Source organism: Gossypium hirsutum, chromosome A05, assembly GCF_007990345.1.
Source record: "Gossypium hirsutum isolate 1008001.06 chromosome A05, Gossypium_hirsutum_v2.1, whole genome shotgun sequence".
NCBI classification, from domain to species: Eukaryota; Viridiplantae; Streptophyta; class Magnoliopsida; order Malvales; family Malvaceae; genus Gossypium; species Gossypium hirsutum.
In genome coordinates this window covers 39,872,741-39,885,073 of record NC_053428.1, presented here as the reverse complement: position 1 = coordinate 39,885,073, position 12,333 = coordinate 39,872,741, and the positions used below count along the sequence as shown (strand labels likewise).

The 12,333-nt window shown below is 30.9% G+C and overlaps 1 protein-coding gene across 5 annotated transcripts; it reads right to left on the bottom strand.

The window, feature by feature from the left end:
• Positions 1–365: 365 nt before the first annotated feature.
• On the bottom strand, positions 366–4,594 carry LOC107957339 (uncharacterized). Of its 5 annotated transcripts, none has more exons than XR_001700411.2 (5): positions 3,924–4,594; positions 3,755–3,823; positions 3,038–3,360; positions 792–1,404; positions 366–641 (listed from the first exon to the last, which is right to left on the bottom strand). XR_001700411.2 is itself a non-coding variant. In XM_016892846.2 (5 exons), exons 4-5 carry the CDS (start codon positions 3,340–3,342, stop codon positions 858–860), a joined length of 852 nt encoding a protein of 283 aa, XP_016748335.1. In that variant the 5' UTR covers positions 3,343–3,360; positions 3,467–3,538; positions 3,755–3,823; positions 3,924–4,594; the 3' UTR covers positions 677–857. The 5 variants fall into 5 exon arrangements, 3 of the variants coding, with proteins under 3 accessions (XP_016748335.1, XP_016748336.1, XP_016748334.1); XR_001700410.2 differs by having other exon boundaries at positions 797–1,404; XM_016892846.2 differs by lacking the exon at positions 366–641 and adding an exon at positions 3,467–3,538 and having other exon boundaries at positions 677–1,404.
• Positions 4,595–12,333: the final 7,739 nt, after the last annotated feature.

Genomic DNA, 12,333 nt, shown 5'->3' with positions numbered 1-12,333 from the left:
GTAAAACAAATTAAGGATAAACTATACAATTGGTTATTCCACTTTAGTAAATTTTTATTTTGATCAAAGAAAAATACAATTTAAATATTATTTAAAAATACCACCAAAAAATATCAGAAAGTTACATAATTAGTCATTTAACTTTTGTAAATTTTTATGGTGAATAAAAAAAATCTCAATTTTTTTTTGGTATAATTTAAATATAATTTTTTTGGTAAAAAGAAATTCTCAATTTTAAGACTGGTTAAATAAACTCCTCATTTTAGTCGAGGTACTATTATCCACTCCACGTGTTTCTGATTTGTCACCTATTTTTTTTACTATCCTATATGTAATTAATTTATCTTTTAATATAAATAAACATAAACCGGGAATCAATTTCATTTCCTTATTTCTTCTGTAAGCATGCACGTGATGAAGAAAATGGAAGAACAGTCTTCATCAATGGCTAGAATACAAGTACCCAACGATTTGTTATTGTAAATTACTAGCTTCTTTGATAATCCAAGTAGAAGGGGTTTTGGGTGCCAAATTTATGGGTATGGGTTTCATTCTTCTTGTTGATATTTTAGCTAGTTCGGTCCTCCCATGACTCCTCGGCAAGAATTCTTCTTGTTGGTGAGTTTTGAACATACCCGTATCTGAAATTTTTAAATGACAAATGAGTACCTTCGTATCAAATAAGATTGCTTTAATTATGCACAAGGGGCATCAGTCGTTTGCATAATCAGTTGTCCGTGATTCTACTACAAAATATTAATAATAAAAAAAATCAAACCGGTCAATCGTACCATACCAAAAATCGGTGATCGATTCGGTCCGGTATGTATCATTAAACCAAGAATGGTATTGTAGAATTAGAAGCGGTTGTCCTCGTTGCTCTCAACCATTTCTCTGAGGCTCATCCAAGATTTTCTCCTTTTACTTGAAGCTCCAACAGATTTTTCTGCATCAGGTGTCATTGGATTGTTTTCAGGTTCAGCCGGTCTTTTGGACCCAGATTTCTTCCTATTTCTCTTTTTCAAATCCAACAACGTCCTACCTCTAACAGGAGTCACTGAACCATCTGTGCTCGGATTTTCGGCAGCAGCCATTGCAGGTGAACTTGTTACAATTATCTCATTATCTTTGCTTTTTTCTTTATCTGAACTGATAATAGGCTTCAAAATTCTAGACTTGACAACTTTGGAGATTGAAGACGTTTTTGACTTGGGAGGGTACATCTCTTTCATGTGGCCTTTCGGAGTGCCTCGTTTTAGATTCCGATGCAAACAGAAGTGGCAGTTGTAGACTACAGTATTCTGTGTCGAAATATGAGGTTTCTTACGTCTATGCCTTGTGTTAGCTAGATTCCTTTCGATACGAACAGTGCAATTAAAGCCAGGCTGAAGAATTGTCTCACATCTGCAGAACATTAAATAGAAATCACACAGAGCGCCATATTTCCTATTGCATATAATGTGACAGTAGAATAAAACAGAGTAGATTAAGCAAAATTATCAAACTAGCAATGGAACTAAACAAATAGATTTGGCAATCCAATGTTTGTATTATCTTTTGTTACTTAGCGCTAAACAGTAGGTGTCGATCACAAATCACAATCACATCTAAAAGGTCAAAAGAAACAACTGAATAGCACTTATACACGGGCTCTTCATTTTTCTTTAAAGTACCCATGCCTGAGATAAATGTCAGGCACATATTAGGACATGAAGGTAAGATCCTCAAAATTATGAGAAAGATTGAAAATAATCCATGTTCAAAGCATCCATATCCAACATGAACCTCTCAAGTCCAGTAACAGACTGGATAGCATTTCTCTTGCTCATAATTCATAAATGCTAAGATTGAAAATAATTAAATTTTGTACTATCTACAGTTTTCTCTAAAACACACCCAGTTAGTTGATGAATTGAAACAGATACTGATATGAAAGCTGCTTAAAGCAACATGTTAATTCCTTAGCTTGGAGACAGACATGAGAGAAAACTAAATGTAAGTCATCATGTAGAGAATTTAGTCTCAAACAAACATCTAAAAACAACAACTACAGCAAGAATCAAGAAGTAAACGAGACAACAAGGCAATACTTTTGAACGGTTTGGATGACATGAACCCTCAAAAGAATCTCCCCACATTTTATCCGTTCTCAATGCCTAACATTGCTAAGAGTGGATTCACTCAAGCTAAACCGGTTAGATTTCAATACATTCAAAGTGTATGATTAATAACAAGTAAACCTACATTAAACAAAGAACTATTTTTTAGTCATTAACTTCATGCAAAAAACGCATCCAAGCACTAAATATCAGTCTAAAGGCTAAACATCAAGAGAAAGATTTATCCAGTGTTTGGAGTCAATTGTATTCCGTTATACGACCCACCAGCACGATACATGAAACAGGGCTGTAAACAAGACAATTGTATCCACTAGCTACTCTGTCCACAAAAAAAGAAACTCAGTATTCAACTTCGTCATTTTTGAGGGACTTTGAGCTATGGAACGAGCCAAATTCGAGTATTCCAATACTTCATTTAAATAACTCCCCAACCTAATCGAGTTTTTTTCTTATTTTTAATATATAATTGTTGAATTAAGATCAATTGTGCTACTCTGCCATAAAAAATTCAAAATCGACTTCATTGTTGAGTTGAGTTAAAGCTATAGAACGAGGCAAAGTATTCTGATACTTTATTCAAATGGCTAGAGAATCTAATTGAGTTTTTTTTTTTAATTTCTAAAATATTATTGAATTTAGCTCAATATTTAATAAATAAACAAGACAAATCGAGCGACCTCGAGCAGATTGTTATCTTTAAAATTTAAAAGTGAAACTTACATAACTAGAGATGAACTTAGACCCTCAAACTTCAAATAAAGTTCAAGCTACTTGATTTAGCTCGATTACACTTCTAATTGGGAATATCTTACATGACTTCTATTAAAAATTGCTTAATTTGACGCGCATATAATCCAAAGGCAACCAATAGATCTCAAATTCCCATATCATGTAGTTCAATACCAGAAAATTCTAACCTCTGGCAGGGAAAGAAAGAAGGGTCCTGGGGGATTGCAGAAGCTTCTCCATCAGCAGCCAATCTGTGCCCAAAGAAGGAAGCCAAAGATGGGATTGAAGATTCGCCGCTGGCCCAGACGGCTAGGTTTTGCAAGTGCTCGTGTTTCAACACAGCTTTGACGTTGGTGGAACCTCCTCCCCTTGTTTGCTTCTTGCCGCTCGCTTCTTCTCTGAGTGACACCGTCTTTTGGAACTTTGATAGCGTATTTGCTGCACTTTTCACGCCTCCGCCGTCTCTGCCGCCGCCTCTTACTCTCCTTCCCATGTTTTTGCTTCTTTCCTCCTTAAAGAAAAGTAGAACTATTATTATTATTAGTAGCAAAATGATCTTGATTAAAGATTGGGCAATTAACCGGGTAAAATGCTGGTACTTGAACATAGCCATATACCTTATTGTTAAAACTAGATAGATGTTCGAATTGATCAAATCACCCGTTCATCAGTAGATAGATTAAAAATCACTAAAATTCATTAAAAAAATTAAAATAAAGGAAAAAATATAAAGAATTAATAAATCATAAACAAATTGAGGAAACGAAATAAGTACTAATGGTAGAAAGGAAATTATATTTGTTTTGAGCTAAGTAAAATAAACCAAGTGAAAGATACAAACCAAAACAATGTATTTATATTGAATTTCTAAAATTATAAAGATACGGCAGGCAGCAAGAGAATACCTTAGCAATGAACACAACCCGCAGATGGCAGCAACAGGGCCGGTGAGTTAGCAGCAAACCACACTAAGACTGTAAAAGTAAAAAATTCTCTCTGTCATTCGTACGAACAGGGGGAAAAATGGGATCTGGCAGAAGAAAAAAACTTGCTAGAACTAGTAAGAATACTGACCTTCAATATACTCTTATTTGCCCCCGGGGGGGTGGACTTGCTCTTTAACTTGGAATTAATTTTGGTTTGATTAGATTTCGAGTTTATTTGTAATTTGGTTTGAAGGACTTGGGTTTAAACACAAAGTGAATTTAGGCTTAGATGGTTTCTTTTTTTTCTAAATAACTTTTTTGGGCTTTAGCCCATTAACTTTTAGTTTTATAATTTTTAATAGATCTATCTATGTATGTAGAGGCCGGACGGCGGCGGTGGCACTGGGGTTCTGGACTTGGAAAGAGCTGCGCATCGCGGAGGCTAGTGAAGGAGAAGAAAGGAAAAAAGTCCGGCGGTGACTCTGTTGGAGAGCGCACAACGACGGCGCCGGTGACAATCGCTGACGGCTTAGCAGAGCGGCGGCGCTATGGATTTCAAATAAAATACGGGAAAGACGTAGGTGGGAGAGAAGGGAGACAACGGAGGCCGAGAAGAGGTCGAAGGCGTCTGACTGCGGCGGTGCCGACAACGGCGTTGAGAAGCAAACGGCAGGTAGGGGGTGTGAGCAAAAGAAAAAGAAGAGAACAGAAGCGGGAGAGAGAAGAGAAAGAGAAGGAATGAGCGGTGGCCTTTGATTGGAGACCAACGAGGAGGCGCCGGCAGTATTGAGGGTGAGGGACGGCTAGGGTTAGTTTTTTGGGAGAAAGAAAAAAAGATAGAAGGAAATATATATATATATATCAGATTCGAATGCACATATTTGAAGATTATTAGAGATTTTTTATTTTTTAAATAAAATGTGATTTGCTCTAAAATATATAAATAAATAAATTTTCACTTCATCCAATCACAATTAAATATTGAATAAGGAAGCAGTGTTAAAATCTTTCTAGCTGGACTTATTTTTTCTATAAAAATGGTGACAACTTTTTCTTTAAATAAATTCTTGTATTTTGGTAAAATAAAAAATTTTTAAATTTTCAATAAATATATAGCTGAATTTTGAATTGGAAAGGATCCTACACTTACTTTCATCTTCCTTTTGCCTTCTTCTCCATTAAGATTTTGGGATTTCTGTTTATGAACTTGTCTATTTAAAGATTGAGGAATCAAACTTTTACTATTAGGGTTAAAATAAAATGGTTTTTTTTTGTGTGTGTTTAGGGTTTGAAGAGTATATGAATGAGCAAAATTTAATTTGACTTGAAAAAATTAATTTTTTTTAAATTTCAAGTTAATTAATTTGAGTTATTTAAACTATTTAAGTCAAATTTAAATAAGTAATTCGAGTTTTGAGTTCAAATCAAGTTGAAATTCGAATAAGTTGAATAATTGGAATAAGAGATTGGTGTAAATACCCGAATTTCTATCAAGTTTGAAAGTGAGTAAATTAGTTTCTCTTTCAACAAAAATTACAAAAAAAAACAACACAATTTTTAAAAAATTCAAAATAATTTTTAAAATTCTAAATATTTATAGAAATTCTAAAAAAATTCTAAAAATTAAAATAATAATGTTAGAACCTAAATAAGTTAAGTAATAATTCAAGTTTATCATACTAATGTATTTTTTTTTTTTGCATTGAAAATGTTTTCAAATATATATAGTTTCAATTTTATGTTTATTTGTTAGAACCTAAATAAATTAGTTATACTGCAACAATATTTTAATTTGACATGTTAATTTTTTAATTTAAATCAAACAATTTCACTTAATTCGATTCGACTCGACTCAAATTTTATTTCACTTGTCAACTCAATTAACTCAAAAAATTGACACTCGATTCGATCAAACGCTCATCCCTAGTCCAGACTTCTAATGTGTTACTTTAAGTTAAACTCAAACTTTTACTTTTACTAGTTACCTTTAATTATTGTTTTTAAACGGAAATATATTTGCATTATTTTTTATAATTCCACATCATTATTTATATAAAAAACAGAATTGCCACATCAGATTTCTTTAAGGGAGATAACGCAAAATTTAACTTCAGGTTTAAATTTTAAAAATTGAAAAAAAAATAGAGGACCAAATTAGAACAAATTAGAGTAAAAAGACTAATTTCACAAGTTTCTCAAAGTATCGGAACGATTTACTGAATTTGATCAAATATAAAGTCACACTACAAACATAATAATAACGCTAATTGAAATATAAAAATGTTCAAATACAAAATTAGCTTTAAATAATACCATTTTTTTGTCAAAAAAGTGATAATTAAAAAATATATATATTATTTATATTTACAATCATTTAAGCTTCTAATTGAGTTAGTGTCATAAGTTAACTAAATATTAATTTAGATCAGAAAATTATGAAAATGTCATTTAGTAATTAGAATAAATTACATTATTTGATGGTACTTTAATATTTTCACTTTAACAAAAAAAATACATATATATAATTAGATTTGAATTTTTGTCAATTGGATTGATAATACTTTAAATTTATCACCCAACTAAAATTGTATTTGAATATATTTTATATATTTTAATTTTAATATACACAACTTAATCTAATTTTCTTTTATTTTAATATCATATATGTTTAATGTGTTATTATGATTAATTAATTTCAAACCATACATTTCATTATTTATTGTATGTTATTTTAAAACATACCTATATTCTAAATTTGTGGTTTCCATACACACATACGTATGAAAAGATTTGTAAACTATATAATACCAAACATTATCTCAATTAAAAATTTTCAGAGGTGATTGTAAAATATTAATTAAATAAAAATTTTAATTAAATAAAAATATATTTCATATTTAGTATTACTCAAGTCTCTCTCGTACGCAACTTTATGTGGGTTAATTCTAGAGGTGTGCATGGGCAGGGCCGGGCCCAAAAAAATTTTAGGGCCGTTTTCTAGGCCCCGCCCGGCCCGAAATAAAATTGTTGAACCCTGCTTGGCCCAGCCCATATTAAAATTTTTAGCTTATTTCATTAAATAAAATTTTTTAAAATATAATAAATCAAATACATTTAAAAACATAAAAACAAATATTAAAACAAGAAATAAATAAAAAATGAGACTAAAACAATTCTTAAAACAATACATAAATTGAAAATATAATAAAAATTTGTTATATTAAAATTGAAAATAAAATCTAATTATGATTAAAAATAAAAAATTATATATTTTTGGTATATAATTCGGGCCGGGCCGGGCCTGGGTAAAAAAGTTTTACCCTAGGCCCGGCCCTTTTTTTAACCGGGCCTCATTTTTTGCCCAAACCCATATTTCGAGCCTATATTTTTACCCGAACCCTCTCATTTTTTTGGACGGGCCTTCGGGCCGGGCTAGGTAGCCCAGCCCATGTAAAGCCCCTAACCCGAATCCGTCACCGGAATAGAGTTACAGAGCATTACCGGAGTTACCGATTCATTTATCATATATTTCATCAATCCGATATCTTTTCTTTTTCACGTTCAAGTCTCGTATTCGAGTCATCCAGATCTTTATAAAGAAATTTGATCGTCGTTTTCATTTATTTCATGTTATAATACATTCAACTAATGCTCTAAATAAAATTATCATTTTACCCCTAAACTTTTAATTAATGACGATTTCATCCTTAGGTTAAAATAAAATAAAATTCTTGTAATTTAATCCTTATTTCCAGCAGTTATTCTTAAAAAATTTGATAACAACCCATGAATTCTATAAAATATCAGAATTTTCCATAATTTTAACACTTTTCAATTTAATCCTTAAAACATGTTTTTCTCTGATCTTGAGCTAAATTAATAATTTCATTCAATTTTATAATTTTAAATAATAAAATAATCCATTTCATGCAAATTGGTCATTTCTAATATTTTTTTACAAAATTGCCCATAAAATTTTACTTTTATTCAATTTAGTCCATGAGCCTAAAACATGCAAATTAGCCATGCTAGCTGAATATTCATACATATTTTCCTCCTCCTCCTCTCCATTCCACATCCTTGATTTATATAACATGCAACAAGTAACATTATCAACAATTTCACTATTTACTTATCTGTATATTCAAAACTGTCCATTTGCGTCATAGTTACTAAATTATTTATATCTTAAGCTAAAGAACTCAAAATTAAGATCTGATAATTTTCCCTAAAACTATACTTACATATCTTATTACCATAAAATTTTCAGAATTTTTGGTTTAGCCGATAAGTAAAGTTTATTCTTTAAAGTTACCCCTGTTCTGTTGTCTGACAGTTCCGACCCTTCTTCACTAAGAATTAATTATCTCATCGTACAAGATTCGGATGATGTTCTCGCTTATTTATATTGAAAATAGACTCTTTAAGGATTTTAAACATATAAATTTAATCCCTTAATTATTTTTCTCCAATTTTTTATGATTTTACAAAGTCAGAACAGGGGAACCCGAAATCATTCTGACCTTGTCTCACAAAATTTATCATATCTCATGATTTACAATTCCATTGCTTACATTATTTCTTCTATAAGAAACTAGACTCAATAATCTTTAATTTCATATTTTATTCATCCTCTAATTCCATTTCTAAATTTTTTGGTGATTTTCCATAGTTAGACTACTACTGCTGTCCAAAACAGTTTTAGTGCAAAATGTTGATTTCCATTTTGCCCCAAATTTCACAATTCATACAATTCAGTCATTGCTCAATTAACCCCTCAATTAAGATAATTTTCTCAATTAATACTTTTCCTAAAAATTATAAGTTATTTCATAACTATTGAATTTTAGATTTTCCACATAAAATTCTAACTTCAAACTCTTTTACAATTAGGTCCCAAACATTCACTTTCTATTCAATTCTTACAATAAAATCAACATATAAACAATTTAAAGCTCTAATTCCATGCCAAATCATCATATACTTTCAGCACATATGTATAGAAACTTTCAATTTCTTTCATAGAATCAAAAACTAATCAATTCAACAATAGGACCTGGTTGTAAAAGTCACAAAAACACAAAAATTTCAAGAAATAATCAAGAATTGAACTTACTTGCAGTAAAAATATGAAAAACCAGATTAAGGGAACTCTTCCATGGTGTTTTTTCTGATGAGAATGCAGAAAAATAAAGAGACATCTAGATAATTCCACTTTAGTCCTAGCTTTATTAAGTAAATTTTGCAGTTTTCTAATTTTACCCTTAATTCCCCTTATTTTCTTGCTGATTTCAGGCTCTTTCCGTCCAACCCAAATAGACCTTGGGTCTATTTTCCTTTTAAACCCTCTTTCTTTTATCATTTAAGCTATTTAATCATTTCCTACAATTTTGCATTTGATACAATTTAGTCCTTTTTGTTCAATTAGCTATTAGTACTTTAAAATTTCTTCACGAAACTTTAATACTAACTTATTAACACTCCATAAATATTTATAAAAATATTTATGGCTCGATTTAAAATTCCCGAGGTCTCGATACCTCGTTTTCAATTCTAATTATTTTAATATATATATTTTTAGTACACTATTCACTATTTCAAAATTTTTCCTGACTTCACATTTAACTTATACTCACTAAATTAATAATATTTCCTACTCATTTGTCGGATTTAGTGATCTCGAATCACTGTTCTGACACCACTGAAAATTAGGCTGTTACAGCCCATGTACACCTCTAGTTAATCCTTTCTTTCTCTTTTTTCTTCTTTGACATTTAATATAATTATAAAAAACCTACCCGTATCCGTCGCCGGAACAGAATAGAGGCATTACCGAGGAGTACAAAACACTTACAGATAATTTAAATATATTTTCATAACAACTTGCCTCAATTTCATACTATTTCATATTTAAGCTTTACTCACCAAAGTATTTGAAATATCATCTTTATGCAAATAGCACACATGAGGAACATAATTCCATAGTTAAGAATGAACACATTTATCAAACATATTCCACATTCATATATCAATGTCTTACATTTTCATATATCAATAACCGTAATTTTTCTTGTTTTTCAGATAATTATATGTAACCATTTGTAACACCCTTCGCCCGTATCCCTCGCCGGAACAGGGTTCGAGGTGCTACTAGATTTAAACTCATCCATTTATATAAAATCAGACCGTAAAAATTTTTTGATCAATTTTAAACTTTTCATACACACGTATATTATCCTTTAATCGGGCTTACAAGGCCCAAAATATTCATGAGGCATTATTAAATATTTACCAATATCTTAGTCTTGTATCATTTACTTACTCAACTTTACAAACCCTATACATGCCATAGACTCGAAACACTAAGATTTACTTACGCCGATAGCGTAGACTTGACAATGTGATAATATCTCTGACGGCCTCCAACCCGAGCTAACCTGGCAACCCTAGGAAATATGGGAAAGAAAAGGGGAGTAAGCTTTACGCTTAGTAAGTTCATAAGAAAACAATAAGCAACTCATTAACAAGTTTTATCAATGTTTACAACATAATCACAAATTCAATACAAGTTGTCTTCCTGAGCAATAGTCACTAAATTATTTATAACTGGAGCTACAAAAATCCAAATCAATTGCTGTTAATTTTCCCTGAAAATAGACTCATATATCTTCCATCCATAAAATTTTTAAAATTTTAGATTTGGCTAATCAATACCAGATTTTTCTTAAAGTTTCCCCTGTTTCACTGTTTGACTAATCTGACCACTTTTCACTACGAATCAAATTTCTCATTGTACAGAATTCAAAATATGTTCTATTTGATTTCATTTGAAACTAGACTCATTAAGGAGTATAAGCATATAAATTTTATCTTATAACCATTTTTGTACAAATTATAATGATTTTCTAAAAACAGAACAGGGGACCCCGAAGTCATTTGACTCTATCCCACGCCACTTTAAATATCTCATTATCAGCAATTCTTTTGCTTACACGGTTTCTTTTATAAGAAACTAGACTCATTAAGCTTTAATTACATAATTTATTCAGCTTCTAACTCAACTCCAACAATTTATAGTGATTTTCCAAAATCACATTACTGCTGTTGTCCCAAGCAGATTTATTACAAATTTACTCTTTCACACATTCTTTGCATTCACATTACTTAAATATGTATATCACCAATCAATTTCATCACATATCTATAATTTCACTCAAGCATAATCTCAATACAATACATCATGCTCAATGATTCGCACACAACCGTTCAAATTAGCAATTATAAGATGATTCCGCACATAGTCCACCCTTATCGATAATTTACGATGGTTTTGCCCTTACTCACATATATGACATAGGCATTTTCATCTATGCTTCTCATTTCACACTCATGATTCAATTCCAATCGATCTAACATGCATAAGAATATATCACATACCTGGCCAACTTAATGCATTGAACAAATTCAATTGTCGATTTAACACAAGGTCTCATAGTCTTAGACTTTTATCAAATCACAGGCATTTAGCCTGCTAGGTTTTAAACCCGATAATATTATTCACCAGCTTAAAGCTTGCTAGGCTCAAAGCCCAAATATCACCATTATAATGTCGTCTCATAAACAATTCATATAATATAGCATGTATACCTGTTCACTTTGCTCTATTTAATCATTCAATCATAATTTATAATTTCCCTTTGAATCATTCGATATTTTGCACACTGAGTGTCATTCTCAATATCTCGCACACTAAGTGCCATTCTCAATATTTCGTACACTAAGTACCATATTTGATTGCCTCGCACACTAAGTGCCACATTTTGTTGATATGTCGTCAGACATTAAAGTATTTACGTATATACAATTTATACGATATTAAAGCATTAGAAACATAAATTTAACAATGCTTATTGCATACGAACTTACCTCGTTCGCGGTAACGATAAATTAGATCGACGAATCCGATACTTCGTTTTTCCCTCGATATAGACTCGTACGAGGCTTAACTTGATCTAATCAATCAAATTCAACTATTACAATTCATATTCTATTCATTTTAACTCAATTTCATATTTTAGTAAAATTACTATTTTACCCCTAAAGTTTTACTTTTATTCAATTTAGTCACTAAGCTAAAAAAATGCAAATTAACTATTTTTAACCATAATTAAGCTTAACCGAATATTCATGGTATTAAAACAGCCCATAAATTACTTTATGACAAAATTACATTTTTGCCCCTAATATTTCAACTTCTTTACAATTTAGTCCCTAAGCTCGAAAAATTAAATTCATTCAATTTTGGCCAAACCCATGCCTAGAAGAATTTACTACTACTTCATAACAGCCCATATTTTCATTTATTCACACTTTCAACCACATAATTTCAATAATTCACAATTTAATCCAAAATTGACATTTTTATCAAAATTCACTTTACAAAACATGTATGTCCAACAACAATAATTTATTTTCCATCATCAACTATCAAAATACTCATGCACTCAACAATGGCAACATTCAAATACTTTAACAGTTTTGAAATCAGAGATACGGGC